Genomic DNA, 24,918 nt, shown 5'->3' with positions numbered 1-24,918 from the left:
CTGCAGCCACGGTGTGCCGGTGGTGAAGGGAGTGAATGTTTAGGGTGGTGGATGGGGTGCCAATCCAGCGGGCTGCTTTGTCCTGGATGGTGTCGAGCTTCTTGAGTGTTGTTGGAGCTGCACTCATCCAGGCAAGTGGAGAGTATTCCATCACACTCCTGACTTGTGCCTTGTACATGGTGGAAAGGCTTTGGGGAGTCAGGAGGTGAGTCACTCGCCGCAGAATACCCAGCCTCTGACCTGCTCTTGTAGCCACAGTATTTATATGGCTGGTCCAGTTAAGTTTCTGGTCAATGGTGACCCCCAGGATGTTGAGGGTGGGGGATTCGGCGATGGTAATGCCGTTGAATGTCAAGGGGAGGTGGTTAGACTCTCTATTGTTGGAGATGGTCATTGCGTGGCACTTATCTGGCACGAATGTTACTTGCCACTTATCAGCCCAAGCCTCGATGTTGTCCAGGTCTTGCTGCATGCGGGCTCGGACTGCTTCATTATCTGAGGGGTTGCGAATGGAACTGAACACTGTGCAATCATCAGCGAACATCCCCATTTCTGACCTTATGATGGAGGGAAGGTCATTGATGAAGCAGCTGAAGATGGTTGGGCCTAGGACACTGCCCTGAGGAACTCCTGCAGCAATGTCCTGGGGCTGAGATGATTGGCCAACAACAACCACTACCATCTTCCTTTGTGCCAGGTATGACTCCAGCCACTGGAGAGTTTTCCCCCTGATTCCCATTGACTTCAATTTTACTAGGGCTCCTTGGTGCCACACTCGGTCAAATGCTGCCTTGATGTCAAGGGCAGTCACTCTCACCTCACCTCTGGAATTCAGCTCTTTTGTCCATGTTTGGACCAAGGCTGTAATGAGGTCTGGAGCCGAGTGGTCCGGGTGAAACCCAAACTGAGCATCGGTGAGCAGGTTATTGGTGAGTAAGTGCCGCTTGATAGCACTGTCGACGACACCTTCCATCACTTTGCTGATGATTGAGAGTAGACTGATGGGGCGGTAATTGGCCCGATTGGATTTGTCCTGCTTTTTGTGGACAGGACATACCTGGGCAATTTTCCACATTGTCGGGTAGATGCCAGTGTTGTAGCTGTACTGAAACAGCTTGGCTAGAGGCGTGGCTAGTTCTGGAGCACAAGTCTTCAGCACTACAGCTGGGATGTTGTTGGGGCCCATAGTCTTTGCTGTATCCAGTGCACTCAGCCGTTTCTTGATATTACGTGGAGTGAATCGAATTGACTGAAGACTGGCTTCCGTGATGGTGGGGATATCGGGAGGAGGCCGAGATGGATCATCCACTCGGCACTTCTGGCTGAAGATGGTTGCAAACGCTTCAGCCTTGTCTTTTGCACTCATGTGCTGGACTCCGTGATCGTTGAGGATGGGGATGTTTACAGAGCCTCCTCCTCCTGTTAGTTATTTAATTGTCCACCACCATTCACGACTGGATGTGGCAGGACTGCAGAGCTTTGATCTGATCCATTGGTTGTGGAATCGCTTAGCTCTGTCTATAGCATGTTGCTTCTGCTGTTTAGCATGCATGTAGTCCTGAGTTGTAGCTTCACCAGGTTAGCACCTCATTTTTAGGTATGCCTGCTGCTGCTCCTGGCATGCTCTTCTACACTCTTCATTGAACCAGGGTTGATCCCCTGGCTTGTTGGTAATGGGGCCATGAGGTTACAGATTGTGCTGGAATACAATTCTGCTGCTGCTGTTGGCCCACAGCGCCTCATGGATGCCTAGTTTTGAGCTGCTAGATCTGTTCTGAATCTATCCTATTTAGCACGGTGGTAGTGCCACACAACACGTTGGATGGTGTCCTCGGTGCGAAGACGGGACTTCATCTCCACGAGGACTGTGCGGTGGTCACTCCTACCAATACTGTCATGGACAGATGCATTTGCGACAGGTAGATTGGTGAGGACGAGGTCAAGTAGGTTTTACCCCTTGTGTTGGTTCGCTCACCACCTGCCGCAGGCACGGTCTGGCAGCTATGTCCTGTAGTACTCGGCCAGCAGTGATGCTACCGAGCCACTCTTTGGTGATGGACTTTGAAGTCCCCTACCCAGAGTAAATTCTGTGCCCTTGCTACCCTCAGTGCTGCTCAACATGGAGGAGGACTGATTCATCAGCTGAGGGAGGACAATAGGTGGTAATCAGCAGGAGGTTTCCTTGCCCATCTTTGACCTGATGCCATGAGATTTCTTGGGGACCAGAGTCAATGTTGAAGACACCCTCCTGACTGTATATCACTGTACCGCCACCTTCTGGTGGGTCAGGACATATCCAGGGATGGTGATGTTGGCTGAAAGGTCTGATTCTGTGAGTGTGGCTATGTCCGGCTGTTGCTTGACTTGTCCGTGAGACAGCTCTCACAATTTTGACACAAGTCCCCAGATGTTCGTGTGGATGACTTTGTAGGATCGACTGGGCTGGGTTTGCCTTTGTCATGTCCGGTACCTAGTGGTCGGTCTGGTTTTATTCATAATGTGACTTTTTTTAAAGCAAGATTTTACAACTGAGTGGCTTGCTAGGCCATTAAGAATCAACCACATTGCTGTGGGTCTGGAGTCACCTTTCGGCCAGACTGGGTAAGGACGGCAGGATTGCATTATGACAATCCGGTAGTTTCATGGCCACCATTACTGATACTGGGATTTTAATTCCAGATTTTATTTAGTTAATTGAATTTAAATTCCCCAGCTGCCATGGCAGGATTTAAACTCATGACTCCGGATTATTAGTCCGGGCCTCTGGATTACTAGCCCAGCAACATAACCACTATGCTACCGAGCCACTCTTGGTGATGGACATTGAAGTCCCCCACCCAGAGTACATTCTGTGCCTTTGCTACCCTCAGTGCTTCCTCCAAGTGGTGTTACTATACTCCTGCATTCTATTAATATACCCCGCGTTCTACTAACACATCCCCGCGTTCTATTAATATACTCCTGCGTTCTATTAATATACCCCTCCCAAACCCGCGACCTCTACCACCTAGAAGGACAAGAGCAGCAGGCACATGGGAACAACACCACCTGCACGTTCCCCTCCAAGTCACACACCGTCCCGACTTGGAAATATATCACCGTTCCTTCATCGTCGCTGGGTCAAAATCCTGGAATTCCCTTCCTCACAGCACTGCGGGAGAACCGTCACCACACGGACTGCAGCGGTTCAAGAAGGCGGCTCACCACCACCTTCTCAAGGGCAATTAGGGATGGGCAATAAATGCTGGTTTCGCCAGCGACTCCCACATCCCATGAACGAATAAAAAAAAAACACGCCCCTGCGTTCCATTAATATACTACCTCTGGATCCTCCCAGTCCTAGCGATAACACACCATGCTTGGGTATTATATTGTTCCGAACATTTCCAGCTATTCACTCTCCTCACTAATGCATTACCTCCGTAGGTCTTTGGGATAATCTGCATCATTTCTTTCTCAGAGTCGAAGGTAAAGTGGAAGATATTAGTGGTGCTGTGCTCTTTTGTAAGCGGGTCGACAACCTCACTGTGCACTCTGACCTGGATATAGTTCTTTTCGGTGTAACATATCTGTAGAGTGAGGAAAGGAAGTTGTCAATGAAATAATACAAAACAGCAGGTTCATCTTGTAAGGCTTTAATTTCCTTAATCTTAAAAATTACTAAATCATTTTATAAGATCACTGGAATAGATAATACGAGGGGACTACAGTTCAATAAGTGTGAATACCACAAATTGACACCTAAGCACACTGAGTCAGTGCAGAGACAGCCCTGCTGAGATGAGCAAGCTTTTCCACTGCTCTATAATGAAATGGATACCTTAGGGCCAACTTTATGAATGAACTGTACCGACGAGGGACCTTGCTGCCAGCCGCATGCATCAGGAGATGATTGGAGGGGCTGCCGTTTGTTTCTGTCCATTTTGGATATATGTGGTCAGTTTGTAACATGCATTTGTAAAATCAGCCCTCCTGTTTCTTACATTCCTTCAGAATTTTCAAGCCTAGGGCCTTGAACAAAATGACATGAACAACCAGCAGCTCTCGAGGTGATGTTCATGGGTTGTCTGGAACACATCCTCAGAACGGATCAGCTGGGCGGGTGGGAAATGTTACATTGTTTTACAGCAAAGCTGAGCATTCACAGAACGTGCCGGGACTTGCAGTTTATAAATGCTGCGGTTTAGTAGGAAACGCAACATGGGGCCAGAGAGCAGAGCAGAGCAGTTCGGCCCACGCTGAAACATGGATGAAACGAGTTCAGTGTCCTGTTACTCGGTAACTGGGAGTGATGAAGTGGAGGGTCTGAAGCCGGCGGAGGCTGAGGATGGGAGTGGAGGGTGGGTTAAAGCTGCATTATTGTTCATCAGGCATTACAGGCTCTAATACATAGTCAGTTATATGGTTTATCCTCTCAGTGTTATCCCAGTTATTGCTCATGCTTTATTCTGTTTCACAACAACCTTCAAAGAAGATTAACTGGTCTTAATGATGGCTTCTGCTGTGTGGATTACACTCAGAGAGGCAGGCAGCCTAAATCTGCATTGGAGGAGTTATAAGAACATAAGAAATAGGAGCAGGAGTAGGCCAATCGGCCCCTCGAGCCTGCTCCGCCATTCAATAAGATCATGGCTGATCTGATCCTAACCTCAAATCTAAATTCATGTCCAATTCCCTGCCCGCTCCCCGTAACCCCTAATTCCCTTTACTTCTAGGAAACTGTCTATTTCTGTTTTAAATTTATTTAATGATGTAGCTTCCACAGCTTCCTGGGGCAGCAAATTCCACAGACCTACTACCCTCTGAGTGAAGAAGTTTCTCCTCATCTCAGTTTTGAAAGAGCAGCCCCTTATTCTAAGATTATGCCCCCTAGTTCTAGTTTCACCCATCCTTGGGAACATCCTTACCACATCCACCCGATCAAGCCCCTTCACAATCTTATATGTTTCAATAAGATCGCCTCTCATTCTTCTGAACTCCAATGAATAGAGTCCCAATCTACTCAACCTCTCCTCATATGTCCGCCCCCTCATCCCCAGGATTAACCGAGTGAACCTTCTTTGTACTGCCTCGAGAGCAAGTATGTCTTTTCTTAAGTATGGACACCAAAACTGTATGCAGTTATAGTCCACATAGTGTTTGCACAGAATGACATTGATGAACTCAAAGTTGTATCCCACTTCCCGGTCGAGGCTCGTCATTTCGGGAGCTGACAGCTGACAGTTATAACTGTGGGAAATCTCGTGAACGCAGTCCCAGGAACCTGAGAGGGGGTCAGGTCTCCAAAGGGAAACATTGTTGGAGAGATTTCAAATACAAACAGGACACTGATTGGGTAAGTTTAATGATTTGGTTGTGAATTATATATTTTAAAAATATTTGTTTTATTACAAATCCTATTTTAGTATTATGAACTCTGGCTATTGGCAAAATAAGATGGTAGACAAAAGTATTTTCAAAATATACATCGAGTAATTTCATTCATTCTCCTCCTTGCTCTTTTTCGGTAACTGTTTCCTGACTGTGGATTTTTGATTCTGTTTTTTTTTTACTTCCACCACTTGCTTCTCAGAGTTTAATTGTTATTTAGTCAGGAGACTTCTGCTGAGTGGAATGTACTCGTTAGTTTCAGGCTATGGTTCAGTAGCGTCTAACAGTGTATCTGTAGTAAAGCAGTGGTGTGTGCTACATGCACCTGTTTAAATATAAAGGCCCAGAATTTGCTGTAGCAGGACAGCGAACGGCTCCTGCCATTACTTAGACTCGCCCTGGCCCGTTTAATCTCCCAGATATTTTGTGCAGCAAGTTGCTGGAAGTGGGAGATGGAAAGGGCACGGTGCCCTCTACAGGGCATCTGGGATCTTTGTGAACAGGGCAAGTAACTGGGTATCTCCTTAACCAGATTGAAGGACTGCGAAATGAACAGCGCAAAGACTGAGAAGGAAGTGTAAATTAGAGAGGGTGAATTCAATGTCAAATCAGGTACAGAAAGAGAAATAAAGAGAGGGAAAGAAAGATTGGATTAAGAGACAGAGAAAAGAGACAGAAAGGAGAAGTTAAAAAAAAATTTTAATTAAAAAAAAAAATCTCCAACAACAATTAAAACCTGAAGGAATGAGACTCCACACTTGTAATAGTTAATTTTCAGTGCCAGAGAGGTTGACTGGCAGTGATTAACATTTATCACATTGTTAAAAAGGTACTTAGACTGAAATGGACAAGACTTAACTTTCTATGGCGAGTTTGTATCTATTGCAAAAATACAGCAACTTCACGCCGTTCAAAGCATTTCGAAGATGAGGCAGACAGCGAGATGCCGTTATCGCGAAGCTAACGACAGAACGGCACATCTTGGACAGTAACTTTTGAAATTCCGAGTTTAACCACACATCTGCCCCTTGCCTGAAGTTGCTGTAACATTTGTGCATAAATAATAGCGAGCGCCATTACCATTAGCCTCATCGTTACTTTGACAGCAAAACCTGGGCCAACATTATATTACTGGTCGATATCCCCTGACATTGTTCACGGTAAAGAGGATTAAATGCTGCATTGTAATAATAGGAATATTAGACCATATAATGCACAATGTATTGTTTTGGTGCTGAGGCGTTTAAGTTGGCCTAGCCAATTAAGGCCAGAAGGTCTACTTATTAAACGTAGAAACAGTCTGAAGTCACTCCGAGTTTAACTGCTATTTGGTCAGGCACGAGTGCTATTAGTTATACTCAGTGCTGTGTGGATCCAGGGTACATCTTGGGAAAGGATAGAAAAGTTGGCTGAAGGTTGGAGAACATGAATATGTCGGAGTGGGGGAGGGGAGGATAGCCAGTGAGGTGAACCAGAGCTCAGTGCTGGGTCTTTCTGGCTGGATCAACTACAATGGGCCAAATTATCTCGTGCTCAACAACACCGTAAACTAATACTGACATTTCATACTGTAAATCCATACGTTACCTGTGATGAAAGGTACAGCAGGGAACCAATCTCAACTGGTTTCTGAAATATGATGTCGTCTACAGCGATCACATAAGGTCTTGAACCCCTGAAAGAAATCAACAAGGAATTGAACAAGTTACAGACATGAAAGAGAGGATTTCAGCAACAATGTATTTAAAAATAGAATTAAAGACATAGTAACCGCTCTGCTCATACAAGGGTAACACTCCCTTTATTTCTTCCCTGCCCTAGTTTCCCCATGTCACACACTATCTGTGGTCAAGTGGGAGACCGATTCCCAGACCTTGATCAATATAATTCTGAGCCAGCTGTGATGGCACTGAACCAGCTGTGATGGCACTGAGCCAGCTGTGATGGCACTGAGCCAGCTGTGATGGCACTGAGCCAGCTGTGATGGCACTGAGCCAGTAAGCACGGATACCTGAACCATCAGATACCAAGAGGGGTGCACTGGTTATCCTGGCACTAATGGACAAACCTTTTCCACTTATCATTGTTAGCTTTTTGCGATGCCAACTGACACAAAGAGCCAAAGAGTGAAATCTGTCCATAAAGATGGATTACCTACCCAGGGCTAGACTTTTTGAAAGACTACTGATAATGTAGGGCCAAGGTTAAACGATTGCAGAGAAAGCAGGCAAATCTGGACTTCCTGAAACATTTGCCTTACTGCAGCCTATTTAATTATCTGAAGCCTGGAAGCAGAGTTTTGGAGAATCAGGGTCAAATCAGTCAACTAGAAAGTGAGATGTGAAAAACAGGAGCATCAATAATGGGAGGAGGAAACTCCACATTGTATTTAACGATCAATGAAGTGTAACTAGTGTTTCCATTACCAAACTCTCTATAAATACAACTGTACACATGCACAATATATACAAAATATAAGATTCTTACCCATAGACACAAGCACTTGCCCATGCCAACTCAAAGGCTTTCCTCATCAGAAACCCACCAAAGATTTTGTTGTAAATATTACGTTCCTGATTTTAAAAAAGACAAGTTACTGTACTGTTCACCTATAAGGTTCACTAACATTTCAACCACAGATCCACTCACCTTTAATAAGCACACACTTCAATGGGAAAGGGAACACTCCAACATTTAAATGAGCAGAAATGGTTTTCTTCGGGGAAGGGGTCCATTTTCAATTAGTTTCCAGGGGGTGTGGGAAGAGAATCGGACAAACAAGTATTAAATAATTAGTTGATAACCAGCCTGCCTCTTTAGCTGTTTAAACAAACCCTTGAAATTTTACCTCAAAGGTTCCAAAGTTCATTTTTACCAAGTGCTGATGTGTGTGGGAGGAAAAATACTCAATTACTGCTACATCCTCATGTTGGAATAATGTAAGGATCACCTGCAGGAAATCACGCTGATATATGTTCGGAGCTTTCTGCCCCGTGTTTACACAGACTGACCGCAGTGCACTGGTGATTATAGCAGCACCTGCCTGCTGGGAGTTCGAGCTGTTGGCTCCTCAGCTGCTGGGAAGACAAACTCAAGTTCTGTTCTGGCTCAGTGGCTGCACTCTTGTCTCCGAGTTAGAAGGTTGTGGGTTCATAGTCCCAGTACAGAGACTTGAGCGCAAAATCTAAGCTGAGACTTCAGTGCAGGACTGAGGGAGTGCTGCACTGTCGGAGGTGCCGTCCTTTGAATGAGACATTAAACCAAGGCCCTTCTGCCCTCTCAGGTATTGTAAAAGATCCCAGGGCACGATTTTGAATAAAAGCAGGAGAGTTCTCCCCGGTGTCCTGGCCAATATTTATCCCTCAGCCAACTTCACTAAAACAGATTACCTGGTCATTATCTCATTGCTGTTTGAGGGACCTTCCTGTGCGCAAATTGGCTGCCACATTTCCTATGTTACAACAGTGACTACACTTCAAAAAGTACTTCATTGACTATAAAGCACTTTGTGATGTCCTAAAGTAATGAAAGGTGCTGTAGAAATGCAAGCCTTCCTTTCTTTGAAGGGCTCGTTGTTGGGACTGGTATTCTTCAACATGTTTGGAAATGATCTGGAAGAGGGTCTAGTAGCTTCATCCAGATGACACTAAAATAGGAGTGGTTAATACGGTGGAATATGGGGATAAACTTCAGGAGGATCTAGATTGCTGAGGTGGCAGACAATTGACTGATGCAATTGAATGTGGATAAGTGTGAAGTCACTTAGGGGCAAGGGACAAGCAGAGAAAAACTCAAAAATCACTTTAAACAGGGAAATATACATTTAAAATTTGCATTGAGAAATCCCATCAATACACACAGAGATTCAAGCACATTGCACGGTCTGTGTTCAGGCTTTTGAGAGCGGCTGAGGCCTTTAAGTAAAAACATTAAGACAGGTAATTAGATAGTACATGAGGGAGAAAGGAATAGAAGGATATGCTGATAGTGTGAGCTGAAGAGGGGTGGGAGGAGGCTCGTGTGGAGCATAAACACCAGCATAGACCAGCTGGGCCGAATGGCCTCATTCTGTGCTGTAGACTCGATGTACGAACATACGAATTAAGAACAGGAGTAGGCCATTCGGCCCCTTGAGCCTGCTCTGCCATTTGATAAGATCATGGCTGATCTGATTGTGACCTCAACCCTACTTTCCCGTCTACCTTGGAAATATATCGCCGTTCCTTCATTGTCGTTGGGTCAAAATCCTGGAACTCCCTACCTAACAGCACTGTGGGAGAACCGTCACCACACGGACTGCAGCGGTTCAAGAAGGCGGCTCACAACCACCTTCTCAAGGGCAATTAGGGATGGGCAATAAATGCTGGCCTTGCCAGCGATGCCCATATCCCATGAATGAATAAAAAAAAACTACTATAACCTTTGACTCCCTTGTTAATCAGGAATCTATCTAACTCAACCTTAAAATTATTCAATGACCCTGCCTCCACCGCTCTCTGGGGAAGGGAGTTCCACAGACTCACGACCCTCTGAGAGAAAACATTTCTCCTCATCTCCTTCTTAAATGGGAGTCCCCTTATTTTTAAACTGTGGCCCCTAGTTCTAGTCTCTCCCACAAGGGAAACATCCTCTCAGCATCTACCTCTTCTAGTCCCCTCAGGCTCTTATATGTTTCAATAAGATCACCTCTCATTCTTCTAAACTCCAGTGTATACAGGCCCAACATGTCCAACTTTCCTCATAAGATAACCCCCTCATCCCAGGAATCAGTCGAGTGAACCTTCTCTGAACCACCTCCAAAGCAATTATGTCCTTTCTTAAATAAGGAGACCGAAACTGCACACATTATTCTAGATGTGGTCTCACCAATGCCCTGTACAACTGTAGCAAAACATCTCTACTTTTATATTCCATTCCCCTTGCAATAAATGACAACATTCCATTTGCCTTCCTAAGTACTTGCTGTAGCTGCATATTGACTTTTTGTGATTCATGTGCTAGGACACCCAGATCCCTCTGTATGTCAGAGTTCTGCAATCTCTCTCCATTTAAATAATATACTGCTTTTCTATTCCTCCTGCCAAAGTGGACAAGTTCACATTTTCCCACATTATACTCCATCTGCCAAATTTTTGCCCACTCACTTAACCTATCTATATCTCTTTGCAGACTCCTTATATCCTCTTCACAACTTACTTTCCTAACTACTTTTGTGTCATCAGCAAATTTAGCAACCACATTCGGTCCCTTCATCCAAGTCATTGATATAGATTGTAAATAGTTGAGGCCCCAGCACTGATCCCTGTGGCACTCCACTCGTTACATCTTGCCAACCTGAAAATGACCCATTTATTAGTACTCTCTGTTTACTGTTAGCTAACCAATCCTTTATCCATGCGAATATGTTACCCCCTACACCATGAGCTCTTATTTTGTGTAGTAGCCTTTGATATGGCACCTTGTCAAAAGCTTTCTGGAAATCCAAGTACACCACATCGACAGGATCCCCTTTATCCACATTGCTTGTTACTTCCTCAAAGAACTCTAATAAATTAGTCAAACACGATTTCCCTTTCACAAAGCCGTGTTGACTCTGCCTGATTGCATTGAGATTTTCTAAGTGCCCTGCTATAACCTCCTTAATAATAGATTCTAGCATTTTCCCTATGACAGATGTTAAGCTAACTGGCCTGTAGTTTCCTGCTTTCTGTCTTCCTCCTTTCTTGAATAGAGGAGTTACATTCGCTATTTTCCAATCTGATGAGACCCTTCCAGAATCTGGGGAATTTTGGAAAATTAATACCAATGCATCTACTATCTCTGCAGCCACTTCTTTTAAGACCCTAGGATGAAGTCCTTCAGGACCTGGGGATTTGTCAGCTTTTAGTTCTAATATTCTTTTCAAAACCCTTTCCCTGGTGATTGTAAATGTTTTAAGTTCCTCCCTCCCTTTCACCTCTTGATTCACAATTATTTCTGGCATGTTATTTGTATCCTCTACAGTGAAGACGGATGAAAAATATATGTTTAATTCATCCACCATTTCCTTATTCTCCATTATTAATTTCCCAGACTCTCTCCCTAGAGGACCAACGCTCACTTTACTTACTCTTTTCCTTTTTAAATACCTGCAGAAACTCTTACTATCTGTTTTTATATTTCTAGCTAGCTTTCTCTCGTACTCTAATTTCTCCCTCCTTATTATTCTTTTAGTCATTCTTTACTGTTTTTTATATATTGTCTAATCTTCTGACCTGCCACTAGTCTTCACAGAATTGTATGCTTTTGTACTTTTCTACGAAAGGTAATCAGTCACTAATTATTTTTTATGTAGGTTTTATCAGGTTACTGTGAAGTACGCCATTTTCCCAATGTTCTTATTTTTGACTCGGGGGAAATAGCAATACTTGAATAATTGGCACTCTCCTTTCTAAGAATTAGAATTAATAAATTTCTATATCAGTCAATCAGCTACAAGAAACTTGGAGACAGGAAATTTACAACTGGAATCATTTGAATATAAGATTTGAACCAGAGCAGCAGAGGGTGGGTGATGAAATCTTATGCTCGGTACATGGTTCGAAAAGATTGATAATTTCAAACAAGAACAAAAATAATCCACAAATAAATCAAATCACATTGCACTAAAAACATTAATATGATTAAAATACTGTACCGTTTAAATGAATAGGATCAAACAGAAACAGCAGAGAGAAACACACAAGAAATGAAAATGAATTTTCTGGCAAAAGAACCAAAGGTGACCTGAGGAAAAACTTTTAACACAGCGAGTGGTTAGGATCTGGAATGCACTGCCCGAGGGGGTGGTGGAGGCAGATTCAATCATGGCCTCCAAAAGGGAATTGGATAAGTACTTGAAAGGAAAAAACTTGCAGGGCTACGGGGAAAGGGCGGGGGAGTGCGACTAGCTGGATTGCTCTTGCAGAGAGCCGGCGCGGACTGGATGGGCCAAATGGCCTCCTTCCATGCTGTAACCTTTCTATGATTCTATGATTCAACTGCTTGTAAAGAGATCAGAAAAAAAAGCCAGAATTACAAGTAGTGTATTAAGGGTGTTATCAAATGGAATGATATTTAAAAATGAAGCAAAAATATTGAGTCAGTTGGAAAAGATGAGAGATTTGAGCACGGTTCACAAAAATCCCTCTATTTGAGAAATAGGGTTGGACATTTAGGACTGAGATGAGGAGAAATTTCTTCACTCTGAGGGTGGTGAACCTGTGGAATTCTCTACCACAGAAGGCTGTGGAGGCCAAGTCACTGAATATATTTAAGAAGGATCTAGATAGATTTCTAGACACAAAAGGCATCAAGGGGTATGGGGAGAGAGCGGGAATATGGTATTGAGATAGAGGATCAGCCACGACCATATTGAATGGCAGAGCAGGCTCGAAGGGCCGAATGGCCTACTCCTGCTCCTATTTTCTATGTGTCTATGTTTCTAAAATTGTGTAAATCATTCCAAAAGCAGGACGGATGTAAGCACAGAGCTGTGACTAAAACTGTAGTGTTCATGGGCCTACTATCTCTGTATTGCAAAATTGATTGGTTTCCCCTCCCCCACAGATTGCACAAATAACATGGGCTGAATTGCCGTGTGCAGATGTAAAGGCCTCTGAGAATTAGTCACGAGCAAACCACAGAGTTATTTTGGAGCCTTAAAAATACCAGATTACTTTTCATAGTTCAGCCTCCATTTACAAAACACCTTTCCATCCTACGGCTTTTCACCCTAACTGGGACCACTTGAAAGATCATCCCTTTTGTCTGTGCACTTGCCCATTTTTACTCTGCCTCCACTACCTCCTCCTTCAATGGGACTGAGGTACAATTCTAAAGGGAGGTCTAAAATACGGTGCGTGCTGGAGGAAGCAAAGTGGCTCAAATAGCTCCTGCAGAGACAGGAGGGCAGCGTCCTGTGGGTTAACCTGCTTGAATGACAGCCTCTTTACTCATGTGGAGGATGATTTAGTCAGAAAAAAAGATGGAAGGTGAGTAAAAAGGATACAGAGGCACTGGGGAAGGTGAATAAAAGGTTTAAAGGATGATACCAGAACTGAGGTTATAATTATCAGGAAAAACTGAACAGACTGAGGAGTGACCTAATAGAGGTCTTTAAAATTATGATGGGGTTCGAAAGGATAGACGTAAAGAAGGTGTTTCAACTCAGAGTGGGGTCCAAAACTAGGGGCCATAAATATAAGATAGTCACTAATAAATCCAATAAGGAATTGAGGAGAAACCTCTTTACTCAGAGAGTGGTGAGAATGTGGATCTCACTACCATATGGAGTGGTTAATGCGAATAGTATACTTTCATTTAAGGGGAAGCTAGATAAGTACATGAGGGAGGAAGGAATAGAAGGATATGCTGATAGGGTGAGATGAAGTAAGGTGGGAGGAGGCTGGCGTGGAGCATAAACACCGGCATGGACCTGTCGGGCTGAATGGCCTGTTTCTGTGCTGTAAACATTATAATGTAATGTATTCAATAAACCTCCACACACTAATGGATATTAGCACAGCACAGAAAATGAAGGTACAACACTTAGCTGTGGATATCATTATGCCAAATATTATACCTTAGAGACCATGTAATGCTGGTACATGAATGTTTTTAATGAGGGTTATATTATGCTCAAGCACACACACTGCTGGACATACTTCCAGTGATGGTCTGAGTCAATGTAGTAAAGGTTAATGCGATTTTCCTACTTTTCAGATGTTCACAATCTGTTTAAAGATGTACAAACTTAACATTTAGCAAATTCATAATGGAGGGCAGAAAATTCAGCATGTGCCTCAAAGCTTAATTTGCCTTGGAAGAGGAAAGGAACTGGAGGCCTGCCTAAAAACACAAAGTATTGCTCTTCTTTATCTCTGCAAATATTCTGTTAAATTAATATAATTTCCCAGGAGCAGCACCATGGAGAAGGCCACAGTTATCAGTGGGATCATGGAATGCAGAGAATGGTTCAACACTTACACTGTTTCCTATCTGTGGTGAGCTGCTTGGATGTTGAATGGTGAACTCCTGCCTTTTCTGCCTCTATGTCCCTGCTTGGGGCTGTTATTTTAGCACCTCTCCTACTTACAAAGCTTTCTTGACTCAAGACTAACTAGAGGGATGACAAGTTTCCCTTCAATCCTTTTCAGAATCCTAAACAAAAACATCACACAAGGTTTGAGATCTCTCCAAATATATCAGGACAGTTTAACACAGTGTTTGATGCTGATGCTGGCAAGGATTGCTAATATTGGGGAAAGAGCACACTGTGTGTAACAAAAGCATAAACCTGTACTTTATAGACAGCACAGACAGAAAGCCTTTCCCCACTGTCATTAACAGCCTTCCAAAGAATTGGAGGGGAAATATGAGGTGTGAATTTTAATTACAAGCAGGAAAGGGTCATTGTTTATCTATACCTGTGCGTAAGATGATAAAGAGGTCACCGTTTGGGGGTTTACTGGCTGTGGCTGTGTTATATACATATCCTGGCTGGATATGTGAAGGGTCGTGAATCTTTGGAATTCTTTACCCCAAAAAGCTGTGGAGGCTGAGTCATTGAATACATTCAAGGCTGAGTTAGACACATTTTTGATCAGCAAGGGAGTCAAAGGATATGGGGAAAAGGCGGGAAAATGGAGTTGACGTAAAAATCAGATCAGCCATGATCTCATTGAATGGCGGAGCAGGGCTCGAGGGGCCGAATGGCCTACTCCTGCTCCTATCTCTTATGGTCTTATGGTCGAATGGATTTCCATCCTGGCAGAGTAACTTAGCCAAAGATGGTAAACTCGACACCAGCTCCTTTCCAGTGCACTCCTATCACCCATTTCTTGGAGGTGCTTCAATCTTCAAGTGCGGTGATATTTAGATGGTAACTCTCCGCCATGACTTCAGTCCCAATTCCCACTGCCGATTTTAAATCTTCTCTCCCTGAGCTGTCTCCAATTAGAAATCAAATGCAAGTGCCCAGAGTGGACTGAAGACGTGCCATTTAAATAGCACACCAGGGGGAGTGAGAGAGAACATGCAGCTGACAGAGACAAGGGGGTCAATTTTCGGATAGTAGAGTGGGTTTGTTGGGGGAGCGGGGGGGTTCGCAAAATGGCAGAATCCCGGAGCAGGTTCGGAGCCCGGCTCCAACCCGTTGACTTCCGAGTTCCCCAGTGACATCTTCAGGTGGGTGTGCACCTCCCGAATGCGGGACTCCCACCGGTAATTAAAGCCAGCGGGATGCTGCTTTATCGTTAGGCAAATGTAAGGAATCTTACAACACCAGGCTGGAGAACAGCGTCCACGACACCACACAACCCTGCCACGGCAACCTCTGCAAGACATGCCAGATCATCGACACAGATACCACCATCACACGAGAGGACACCACCCACCAGGTACATGGTTCATACTCCTGTGACTCGGCCAATGTTGTCTCCCTCATACGTTGCAGGAAAGGATGCCCCAGAGCATGGTACATTGGCGAGACCATGCAGACACTGCGACAACGGATGAATGGACACCGCGCAACAATCACCAGACAGGAGGGTTCCCTCCCAGTCGGGGAACACTTTAGCAGTCAAGGACATTCAGCCACCGATCTTCGGGTAAGCATTCTCCAAGGCGGCCTTCGAGACACACGACAATGCAAAATCGTCGAGCAGAAATTGATAGCCAAGTTCCGCACCCATGAGGACGGCCTCAACCGGGATCTTGGGTTCATGTCACGCTACACGTAACCCCAACAGCAGGAAAAAAAAGTTATCTGTCTTTAATACAACTGGACATTCTCTCTCTCTCTCTCTCTGCCTTTCGGGTCTCTTTCTCTCTCTGTCTATGTAATTTGACCCATTGTGTATTCAGAATACTGGGACCTACTGTTTTCCGTGGCTAACCTGTCTGAACACCAACGACACTTTTGATTGGTGTGATGGTGTCCCAGCCTAATATAAGATATGCGATTTGAGAACCTCTCATTCACTCACTCACTTGATGAAGGAGATAATCTCCGAAAGCTTGTGATTTTCAAATAAAACTGTTGGACTATAACCTGGTGTTGTAAGATTCCTTACATTTGTCCACCCCAGTCCATCACCGGCATCTCCACATTATAGTTAGGGAGATAGTTGAGGTACTTGAGAGACCTCATTGAATGGAGATTTTGGCAGGGGTGCAATTTTAAAGGATCCTCAGCGTGTTTCCTGTGCTGTGGGAAACACTCCCTGTTGGAGCAGTCATGTTTCAGCCAACAGCCAGTGGGAGATGCAAAGGATTATTTGACAGGTGGGGGGAAACCCTCATTTATTGCAGCAGGGCACTCTGTCACTTCAGACAAAGTTTTGGCTGCAACACCTTTGTCTTTCCACTCAAAATTCTTAATTTATACCCATGCTGTGCAAACACATTTACCGACTTTGCGAACCCCATCAAATTCACACCGTCAGGATTGGGGGGGGGGTGCGGGCGCCATGGCTGCATTCATCACTTCATCCGAGGACGAGCAACATCACCAGCCTCGCCAGGCACGCCGTCCACCTCCGTCACGTGGAGCTCCACAACACAGTGCTGCGCCACAGGAACCTGCACGACAGCACGGAGGGCAACGACAGAGTGACATCACAGGAGGCACCAAGAGTGGCTCAGGTAGCACCTGAAGGACATAGCTGCCAGACTGGGCCTGCGGCAGGTGGTGAGCGAAACAACACGAGGGATAAAACCGACTTGTCCTCATCCTCACCAATCTACCTGTCGCAGATGCACCTGTCCATGACAGTATGGGAAGGAGTGACCACCACACAGTCCTTGTGGAGACCAAGTCCCATCTTCGCACTGAGGACACCACCCAACGTGTTGTGTGGCACGACCACCGTGCTAAATGGGATAGATTCAGAACAGATCTAGCAGCTCAAAACTGGGCATCCATGAGGTGCTGTGGGCCATCAGCAGCAGCAGAATTGTATTCCAGCACAATCTGTAACCTCATGGCCCGGCATATTCCTCACTCTACCATTACCAACAAGCCAGGGGATCAACACCTGGTTCAATGAGGAGTGTGGAAGAGCATGCCAGGAGCAGCACCAGGCATACCTAAAAAGGAGGTGCCAACCTGGTGAAGCTACAACTCAGCACGCTAAACGGCTAAGCTCTGCAGTCCTGCCACATCCAGTCGTGAATGGTGGTGGACAATTAACCAACTAACAGGAGGAGGAGGCTCTGTAAACATCCCCATCCTCAATGATGGCGGAGTCCAGCACGTGAGTGCAAAAGACAAGGCTGAAGCATTTTGTAACCATCTTCAGCCAGAAGTGCTGAGTGGATGATCCATCTCGGCCTCCTCCCGATATCCCCACCATCACAGCAGCCAGTCTTCAGCCAATTCGATTCACTCCACGTGATTGCAAGAAATGGCTGAGTGCACTGGATAAGCAAAGGCTATGGGCCCCGACAACATCCCGGCTGTAGTGCTGAAGACTTGTGCTCCAGAACTAGCCGCGCCTCTAGCCAAACTGTTCCAATACAGCTACAACACTGGCATCTCCCCGACAATGTGGAAAATTGCCCAGGTATGTCCTGTCCACAAAAAGCAGGACAAATCCAATCCGGTCAATTACCGCCCCATCAATCTACTCTCAATCATCAGCAAAGTGATGGAAGGAGTCGTCGACAGTGCTATCAAGCGGCACTTACTCACCAATAACCTGCTCACCGATGCTCAGTTTGGGTTCTGCCAGGACCACTCGGCTCCAGACCTCATTACAGCCTTGGTCCAAACATGGACAAAGGAGCTGAATTCCAGAGGTGAGGTGAGAGTGACTGCCCTTGACAACAAGGCAGCATTTGACCGAGTGTGGCACCAAGGAGCCCTAGTAAAATTGAAGTCAATGGAATCAGGGGGAAAACTCTCCAGTGGTTGGAATCATACCGAGCACAAAGGAAGATGGTAATGGTTGTTGGAGGCCAAACATCTCAGCCCTAGGCCATTGCTGCAGGAGTTCCTCAGGGCAGTGTCCGAGGCCCAACCATCTTCAGCTGCTTCATCAATGACCTTCCCTCCATCATAAGGTCAGAAATGGGGATGTTCGCTGATGATTGCACAGTGTTCAGTTCCATTCGCACCCCCTCAGATAATGAAGCAGTCTGTTCCCACATGCAGCAAGACCTGGACAGCATCCAGGCTTGGGCTGATAAGTGGCAAGTAATATTCGCGCCAGACAAGTGCCAGGCAATGACCATCTCCAACAAGAGAGAGTCTAATCACCTCCCCTTGACATTCAACGGCATTACCATCGCCAAATCCCCCACCATCAACATCCTGGGGGTCACCATTGGCCAGAAACTTAACTGGACCAGCCACATAAATAATGTGGCTACAAGAGCAGGTCAGAGGCTGGGTATTCTGTGGCAAGTGACTCACCTCCTGAGTCCCCAAAGCCTTTCCACCATCTACAAGGCACAAGTCAGGAGTGTGATGGAATACTCTCCACTTGCCTGGATGAGTGCAGCTCCAACAACACTCAAGAAGCTCGACACCATCCAGGACAAAGCAGCCTGCTTGATTGGCACCCCATCCACCATCCTAAACATTCACTCCCTCCATTATCGGTGCACCGTGGCTGCAGTGTGTACCATCCACAGGATGCACTGCAGCAACTCGCCAAGGCTTCTTCAACAGCACCTCCCAAACCCATGACCTCTACCACCTAGAAGGACAAGAGCAGCAGGCACATGGGAACACCACCACCTGCACGTTCCCCTCCAAGTCACACAACATCCTGACTTGGAACTATATTGCCGTTCCTTCATCGTCGCTGGGTCAAAATCCTGGAACTCCCTTCCTAACAGCACTGTGGGAGAACCGTCACCACACGGACTGCAGCGGTTCAAGAAGGCGGCTCACCACCACCTTCTCAAGGGCAATTAGGGATGGGCAATAAATGCTGGCCTCGCCAGGGATGCCCACATCCCATGAACGAATAAAATAAAGGAGGAGGTTCAGGGGGATTCCTTGCCGAGATATACAAAATATTAAGAGGTACAACTTGGGTAAATGAGAATATTACATCAAATAAAGCCAATAAGCAAAACATAAATTTAAATTTTGAAACAAATATTAGGAAGGATTTCTTTACTAAAAGTGCGATAAAAATCTGAACAATTTCCCAGAGGGGGCAGTAGAGGCAAAAACATTCGAGCATTCAAAATCAGACTGGAAGCTATAATGGAAGAGTTATGGTACAAGAGGGAGAGCTTTGTTGAGCAATGGTTTACTACACCATGACTTTTATGTTCTTGGGACAAAGTTCAACTTTCACATAAAATCAGGGAACGACCACCACGTGACAAAGCACTAGGAATAAGATTCCTTTAAGGAATTTCTACTCGACACATATGGTGAGGCAGGACATCAATTCTCTGCTGAACGACTGTCTCCACCTCTTAATGGTGTTGTTTTCAGTTACTGAGTACCTGTTAGCCTTTCTTATTGTGTTTGATGTGACTTGAGTTTTAGGGGGATAAATTCAATCAGAGCTTGTGAACTGTTTACTTGTATTATATTAGCTCAGTTTACTCGGCATTTGGTAACCAATCAGTACTCAGTAATCAACACAGCCCACTAGCTGATTCAGTACCTGGCCTGAAATCACTGCAGCTTGCCAAGGGCTCGTCCTTGCACTAGACACCTGCCTCCATTACCTGACACTGACCCACAACTTTTCTACATGACGTGAAGCTATTCCGGACTCAGTTAAAGGGTTTAATGCAAATGTTCACTCCAGGATATCCAAACTAAACTCCTAGCAGTGCCAGTTCACCTCAAACCACTGCATCAAAGCAGCTTTCAACTCCCAGGTCTGAAAATGAGTTCAACCTTGGTAGAGAGTGGTGGTAAGATCAACCCCAAAGGTGCACCTGTTAAGCTGTGTTTACATCAGCTCCTGGAGTCTCCCAGCCCCCCCGGCCGGTGACCCCCCGGGGTCTCCCAGCCCCCCCGGCCGGTGACCCCCCGGGGTCTCCCAGCCCCCCCGGCCGGTGACCCCCCGGGGTCTCCCAGCCCCCCCGGCCGGTGACCCCCCGGGGTCTCCCAGCCCCCCCGGCCGGTGACCCCCCGGGGTCTCCCAGACCCCCCGGCCGGTGACCCCCGGGGTCTCCCAGCCCCCCCGGCAGGTGACCCTCGGGGTCTCCCTGCCCCCGACTTTAATTTCGGCACCAATCCACCAAAGCAAAATCCATCGAGGAACTAAGAAAAGCAAGGCATGGACTGAGGAATTGTACTGAAGAGTCTAGTCCTTACCGAGGGAGTGCAACACTGTCGGAGGCAACATCTTTTGGATGAGATGTTAAGCCGAGGTCCCGTCTGCCCTCTCAGGTGGATGCAAAAGATCCCATGGCACTATTTCGATGAGCTGGGGTGTTCTCCCAGTGTCCTGGACAATATTTATCCCTCATCCAACACCACTAAAAACAGATTATTTGGTCATTTATCTCACTGCTATTTGTGAGACCTTGTGTTCAAATTGGCTGCCACGTTTCCTACATTACAACAGTGACTACACTCAAAAAGTACTTTGTTGGATGTAAAGCACTTTGGGACGTCCTGAGCATGTGAAAGGCACTATATAAGTGCAAGTTCTTTCTTTCCTTTCTTATTTAAGAATACGTTAGGTAGGTGGTTGAAGAAAGGGGCAGGCACATGGGGCAAGGACTACTGTTTTCGTGGAAGATAAACAACATGGACTGGTTGGGCAGAACGGCCTGTTTCCTTGTTGTAATTTCTATCCAATTCCGTGGTCCCTGCAGATGGTAAACCTCTGCTGCCATCAGACATATGTGCAAAGCTCTTTTGAGCATCTGAGTTAGTCAATCCTAGATGGATTACCCAATCTGATTCCCTCTGCTCCTCGTTCAACATTCCCTGACTTGACATGCCCCCGGTCAAACCAGTCAATGTAGGGACAGCTGGCTTGAACATGAGTGCTGCCTGAATATTGGCAAAGTTCTGTATCTTTTAATTTTTAGGGTGGGAGGAGCAGTAGGAAATATGTGCATTTCACTGGAAACCTGAGTTCAGTTCATTCACTGGCTTATTTTACATGGTTCACAGTGGTGCCTCATCTCACTAAAGTACTTTTCAGTTTGCCTTCTGTGAAGACAGGAGTGTGTGCATGGAGGTACACACACGATCACAGTCCATTAACAAGGGTCTGTATTATACTATCGTTTAACTAGATACTGGGCGGGATTGTTGGGGATGTACAGGAATGACCAGTGACACCAAACCCAGGAGAATATCTAGGGAATATTATTATTTATGATAATCCATGAAATCCATGAAATCTGTAACAGATTAAGTCACTAAGTTGCTCTGCTTGATACTACAAATCTTCAAAGCAAAATAGTTTAATAAGATTGGACAGCTGAAGCCTGTGATGTATGGCTCCCTAATGACATGGGAGGTCCTGTATGCTTCCTATGCCCAGGGTGACCACTATGTGCAGGAAGTATCTCTAACTGCTTGTGCTCCTCAAGGTTTGTGAGTTTCATCAGCAGCTGGCAACACTCCATCACATACAAGAAGCTGAAGGGTTTCTGGAATGCACATTCTGGCAGAGCAAGCTAGTGAGGAAGGGAAGAGGGTGATTATCCATTGGGGTAGGATGAGGAGGTAGGCGGCAGTGCAGTGATCGGCTGAGAGTGCTGAACTGACAACAGGTAGTTAGCACTGAAGACCTGTGACAATCATAACTCAAAGGAGGGCACCAGAAGGCAAACCACAGCACACTATGGGGCAAGTGTTTGCCAACGGATGGGGGAGGTGAACTGCAAAAATGTAGTAGTAATAGGGGTTTCCATAATCAGAGGAATAGACAGGCACCTTTCCAACCACATCCAAAAGCCCTGAATGGTTTCTTTGCCTCCCAAGTGCCAGGGTAAGTGATATAGTGGAGTGGAGAAGGAAGGGAAATTGTAGCTTATGTTGGAACATAAGGCATAGGAATGAATAGAATCGAGGTCCTGCAAAGTGAGTTTCAGCAATTAGTAGATTGATCGAACAGCAGGATATAATTTCAGGATTACTCCTCGTGCCATACACTAATCAGTATTGGAAAAAGCAAGATAAGGGAGGTAATGCATGGCGAGAAAGATGGTGTCACTTTTCTCTCTTTTCCCTTGTTTTAAATAAGATGTGCCGCTGAAGTGGAGACGCTGATCACCTGTTAATAAAAATATACTGGCTATTGTGATGTTTTGGCTTCTACTCTCAGAGTCCATGGGCCAGGAATTGCTGAAATGGTGATCTCACGGTGAGCGGCACTAATTGATAATGGAGCAATGATGTTAATGTCACATCTGGGACCTCCTGAACATCGTGCCCAGTGGCCTCTCCTTAACCAATGAAAGAAAAGGACAGAGAAAGAAACAGAGCAAACGATGGAGAAGGAAATAGGGTGAATTAGAGTCAAATTAGATACAGAAAGAGAAATAAAGAGGGAAAGAAAGGGTGGATTAAGAGAGAGAGAAAAAGAGAGACAGAAAGGAAACAAAAGAAAAAAATTAAAAAGAACAAGCAGAAGAGGAGGAAGATGTTGTATCACAGTTGTGTTTGAGAATTGTTGTATTGGTCTTTAAGAAGTCAATGAGTGAATGGCGGAGTCGGTGTGAGAAACGTACAAACATTCTTGACCCATGACATACAGAACCAGCCCCGTCCAACACGATCAGGAACAGTGAAACTGTTTTCATAGGAACAACTACTACTGGGGGATGGAGCAAAGCTATCCTGTCCTAAAGAATAATCCCTCCGGATTTAAGTGTCTTATATAAGTGTCTTATATAAGTTCCTTTGTTGAGGTTGAAGAGGAGACAGGGTCTGTATACTGAAAAATATGCCTGGTAGAAAGGTAGTGACTTAATCAACAAAATAGGATCAGTGAGAGCATGGCCCAAAGATAAAAACTTCAACATAGAACAAAGCATTTTACAAAAATAAAACTGCACAGTACTGGAGACAGGATGATATGTACAGTGACTCAGGCTGAGCAATGCAGAAGAATGTAAGCCTTTGATTACTACAAAAACGAAAATGAGTTGAGTTTCCCCCACCGATTGCTCAACTTGTACATACACCACATTGTTGGACTTAAACGTAGGGGGCATGATTAAGAAGTTCGCAGATGATACAAAAATTGGCCGTGTGGTTGATAGTGAGGAGGAAAGCTGTAGACTACAGGAAGATATCAATGGACTGGTCAGATGGGCAGAAAAGTGGCAAATGGAATTCAGTCTGGAGAAGTGTGAGGTAATGCATTTGATGAGGGCAAACAAGGCAAGGGAATACGCAATAAATGGGAGGATACTGAGAGGTGTAGAGGGACCTTGGAGTGCATGCAAACAGATCCCTGAAGGTAGCAGGACACGTAGATAAGGTGGTTAAGAATGCATATGGAATACTTTCCTTTATTAGCCGAGGCATAGAATATAAGAGCAGGAAGGTTATGCCACAGCTTGAGTACTGCGCACAGTTCTGGTCACCACATTGCAGGAAGGATATAATTGCACTAGAGAGGGTACAGAGGAGATTTACGAGGATGTTGCCAGGACTGGAGAATTTTAGCTATGAGGAAAGATTGGATAGGCTGGGGTTGTTCTCTTTGGAATAGAGGAGGCTGAGGGGTTGATTGAGGTGTATAAAATTATGAGGGGCCTAGATAGAGTGGATAGGAAGGACCTATTTCCCTTAGTGGAGAGGTCAATAACCAGGGGGCATAGATTTAAAGTGATTGGTAGAAGGATTAGAGGGGAGCTGAGGAAAAATCTTTTCACCCAGAGGATTGTAGGGGTCTGGAACTCACTGCCTGAGAGGGTGGTAGAGGCAGAAACCCTCAACTCATTAAAAAAGACCTGGATGTGCACCTGAAGTGCTGTAACCTACAGGGCTACGGACCAAGTGCTGGAAAGTGGGATTAGGCTGGGTGGCTCATTCTCGGCTGGCGCGGACACGATGGGCTGAATGGCCTCCTTCTGTGCCGTAAATTTTCTATGATTCTATGATTGGCACTGAGTCACAGAGCATTTGGAATAATGCTGACAGGGAAAAGGAGCATCAGCTTGGGTTCTTAATGCTGATCAGAAAACCCTGTTGGGAGGTGTACATTTCTGGACTCCTGCTAACGGTTGGGTTGAACTGTGATGGCCCTCATGCTCACTGCCCATGAACATACATGAAGAATACGGTTACCTGGGTGAAATATTGGAGGGTTGCCATCACCCATTGAACTTTACCTAGTATGAGTCACTGCTTTCAGGAGAAGAGGAATAAATAACTTGGAAATATATCGCCGTTCCTTCATCGTCGCTGGGTCAAAATCCTGGAACTCCCTTCCTAACAGCACTGTGGGAGAACCTTCACCACACGGACTGCAGCGGTTCAAGAAGGCGGCTCACCGTCACCTTCTCAAGGGCAATTAGGGATAGGCAATAAATGCTGGCCTTGCCAGCGATGCCCACCTCCCATGAACGAATAAAAAA

The 24,918-nt window shown here is 45.4% G+C and overlaps 1 protein-coding gene across 1 annotated transcript in view; it reads right to left on the bottom strand.

The window, feature by feature from the left end:
- Positions 1 to 3,302: 3,302 nt before the first annotated feature.
- Positions 3,303 to 24,918, bottom strand: part of LOC137327534 (acyl-coenzyme A thioesterase 9, mitochondrial-like) — a 36,541-nt gene continuing 14,925 nt past the window's right edge. The window contains exons 6-8 of the mRNA XM_067993435.1: positions 7,858 to 7,943; positions 6,958 to 7,045; positions 3,303 to 3,569 (exon numbers count right to left, since the gene is read on the bottom strand). Of these exons, the coding sequence (XP_067849536.1) occupies positions 3,318 to 3,569; positions 6,958 to 7,045; positions 7,858 to 7,943 (426 nt within the window). The 3' untranslated portion in view covers positions 3,303 to 3,317. The remainder of the gene's footprint in view (positions 3,570 to 6,957; positions 7,046 to 7,857; positions 7,944 to 24,918) is intronic.

The sequence above is a fragment of the Heptranchias perlo genome, chromosome 11 (genome assembly GCF_035084215.1).
Source record: "Heptranchias perlo isolate sHepPer1 chromosome 11, sHepPer1.hap1, whole genome shotgun sequence".
Lineage (NCBI taxonomy): Eukaryota > Metazoa > Chordata > Chondrichthyes > Hexanchiformes > Hexanchidae > Heptranchias > Heptranchias perlo.
Note: the sequence above shows the minus strand (reverse complement) of the source record. Positions and strands in the feature narration are given on the sequence as shown.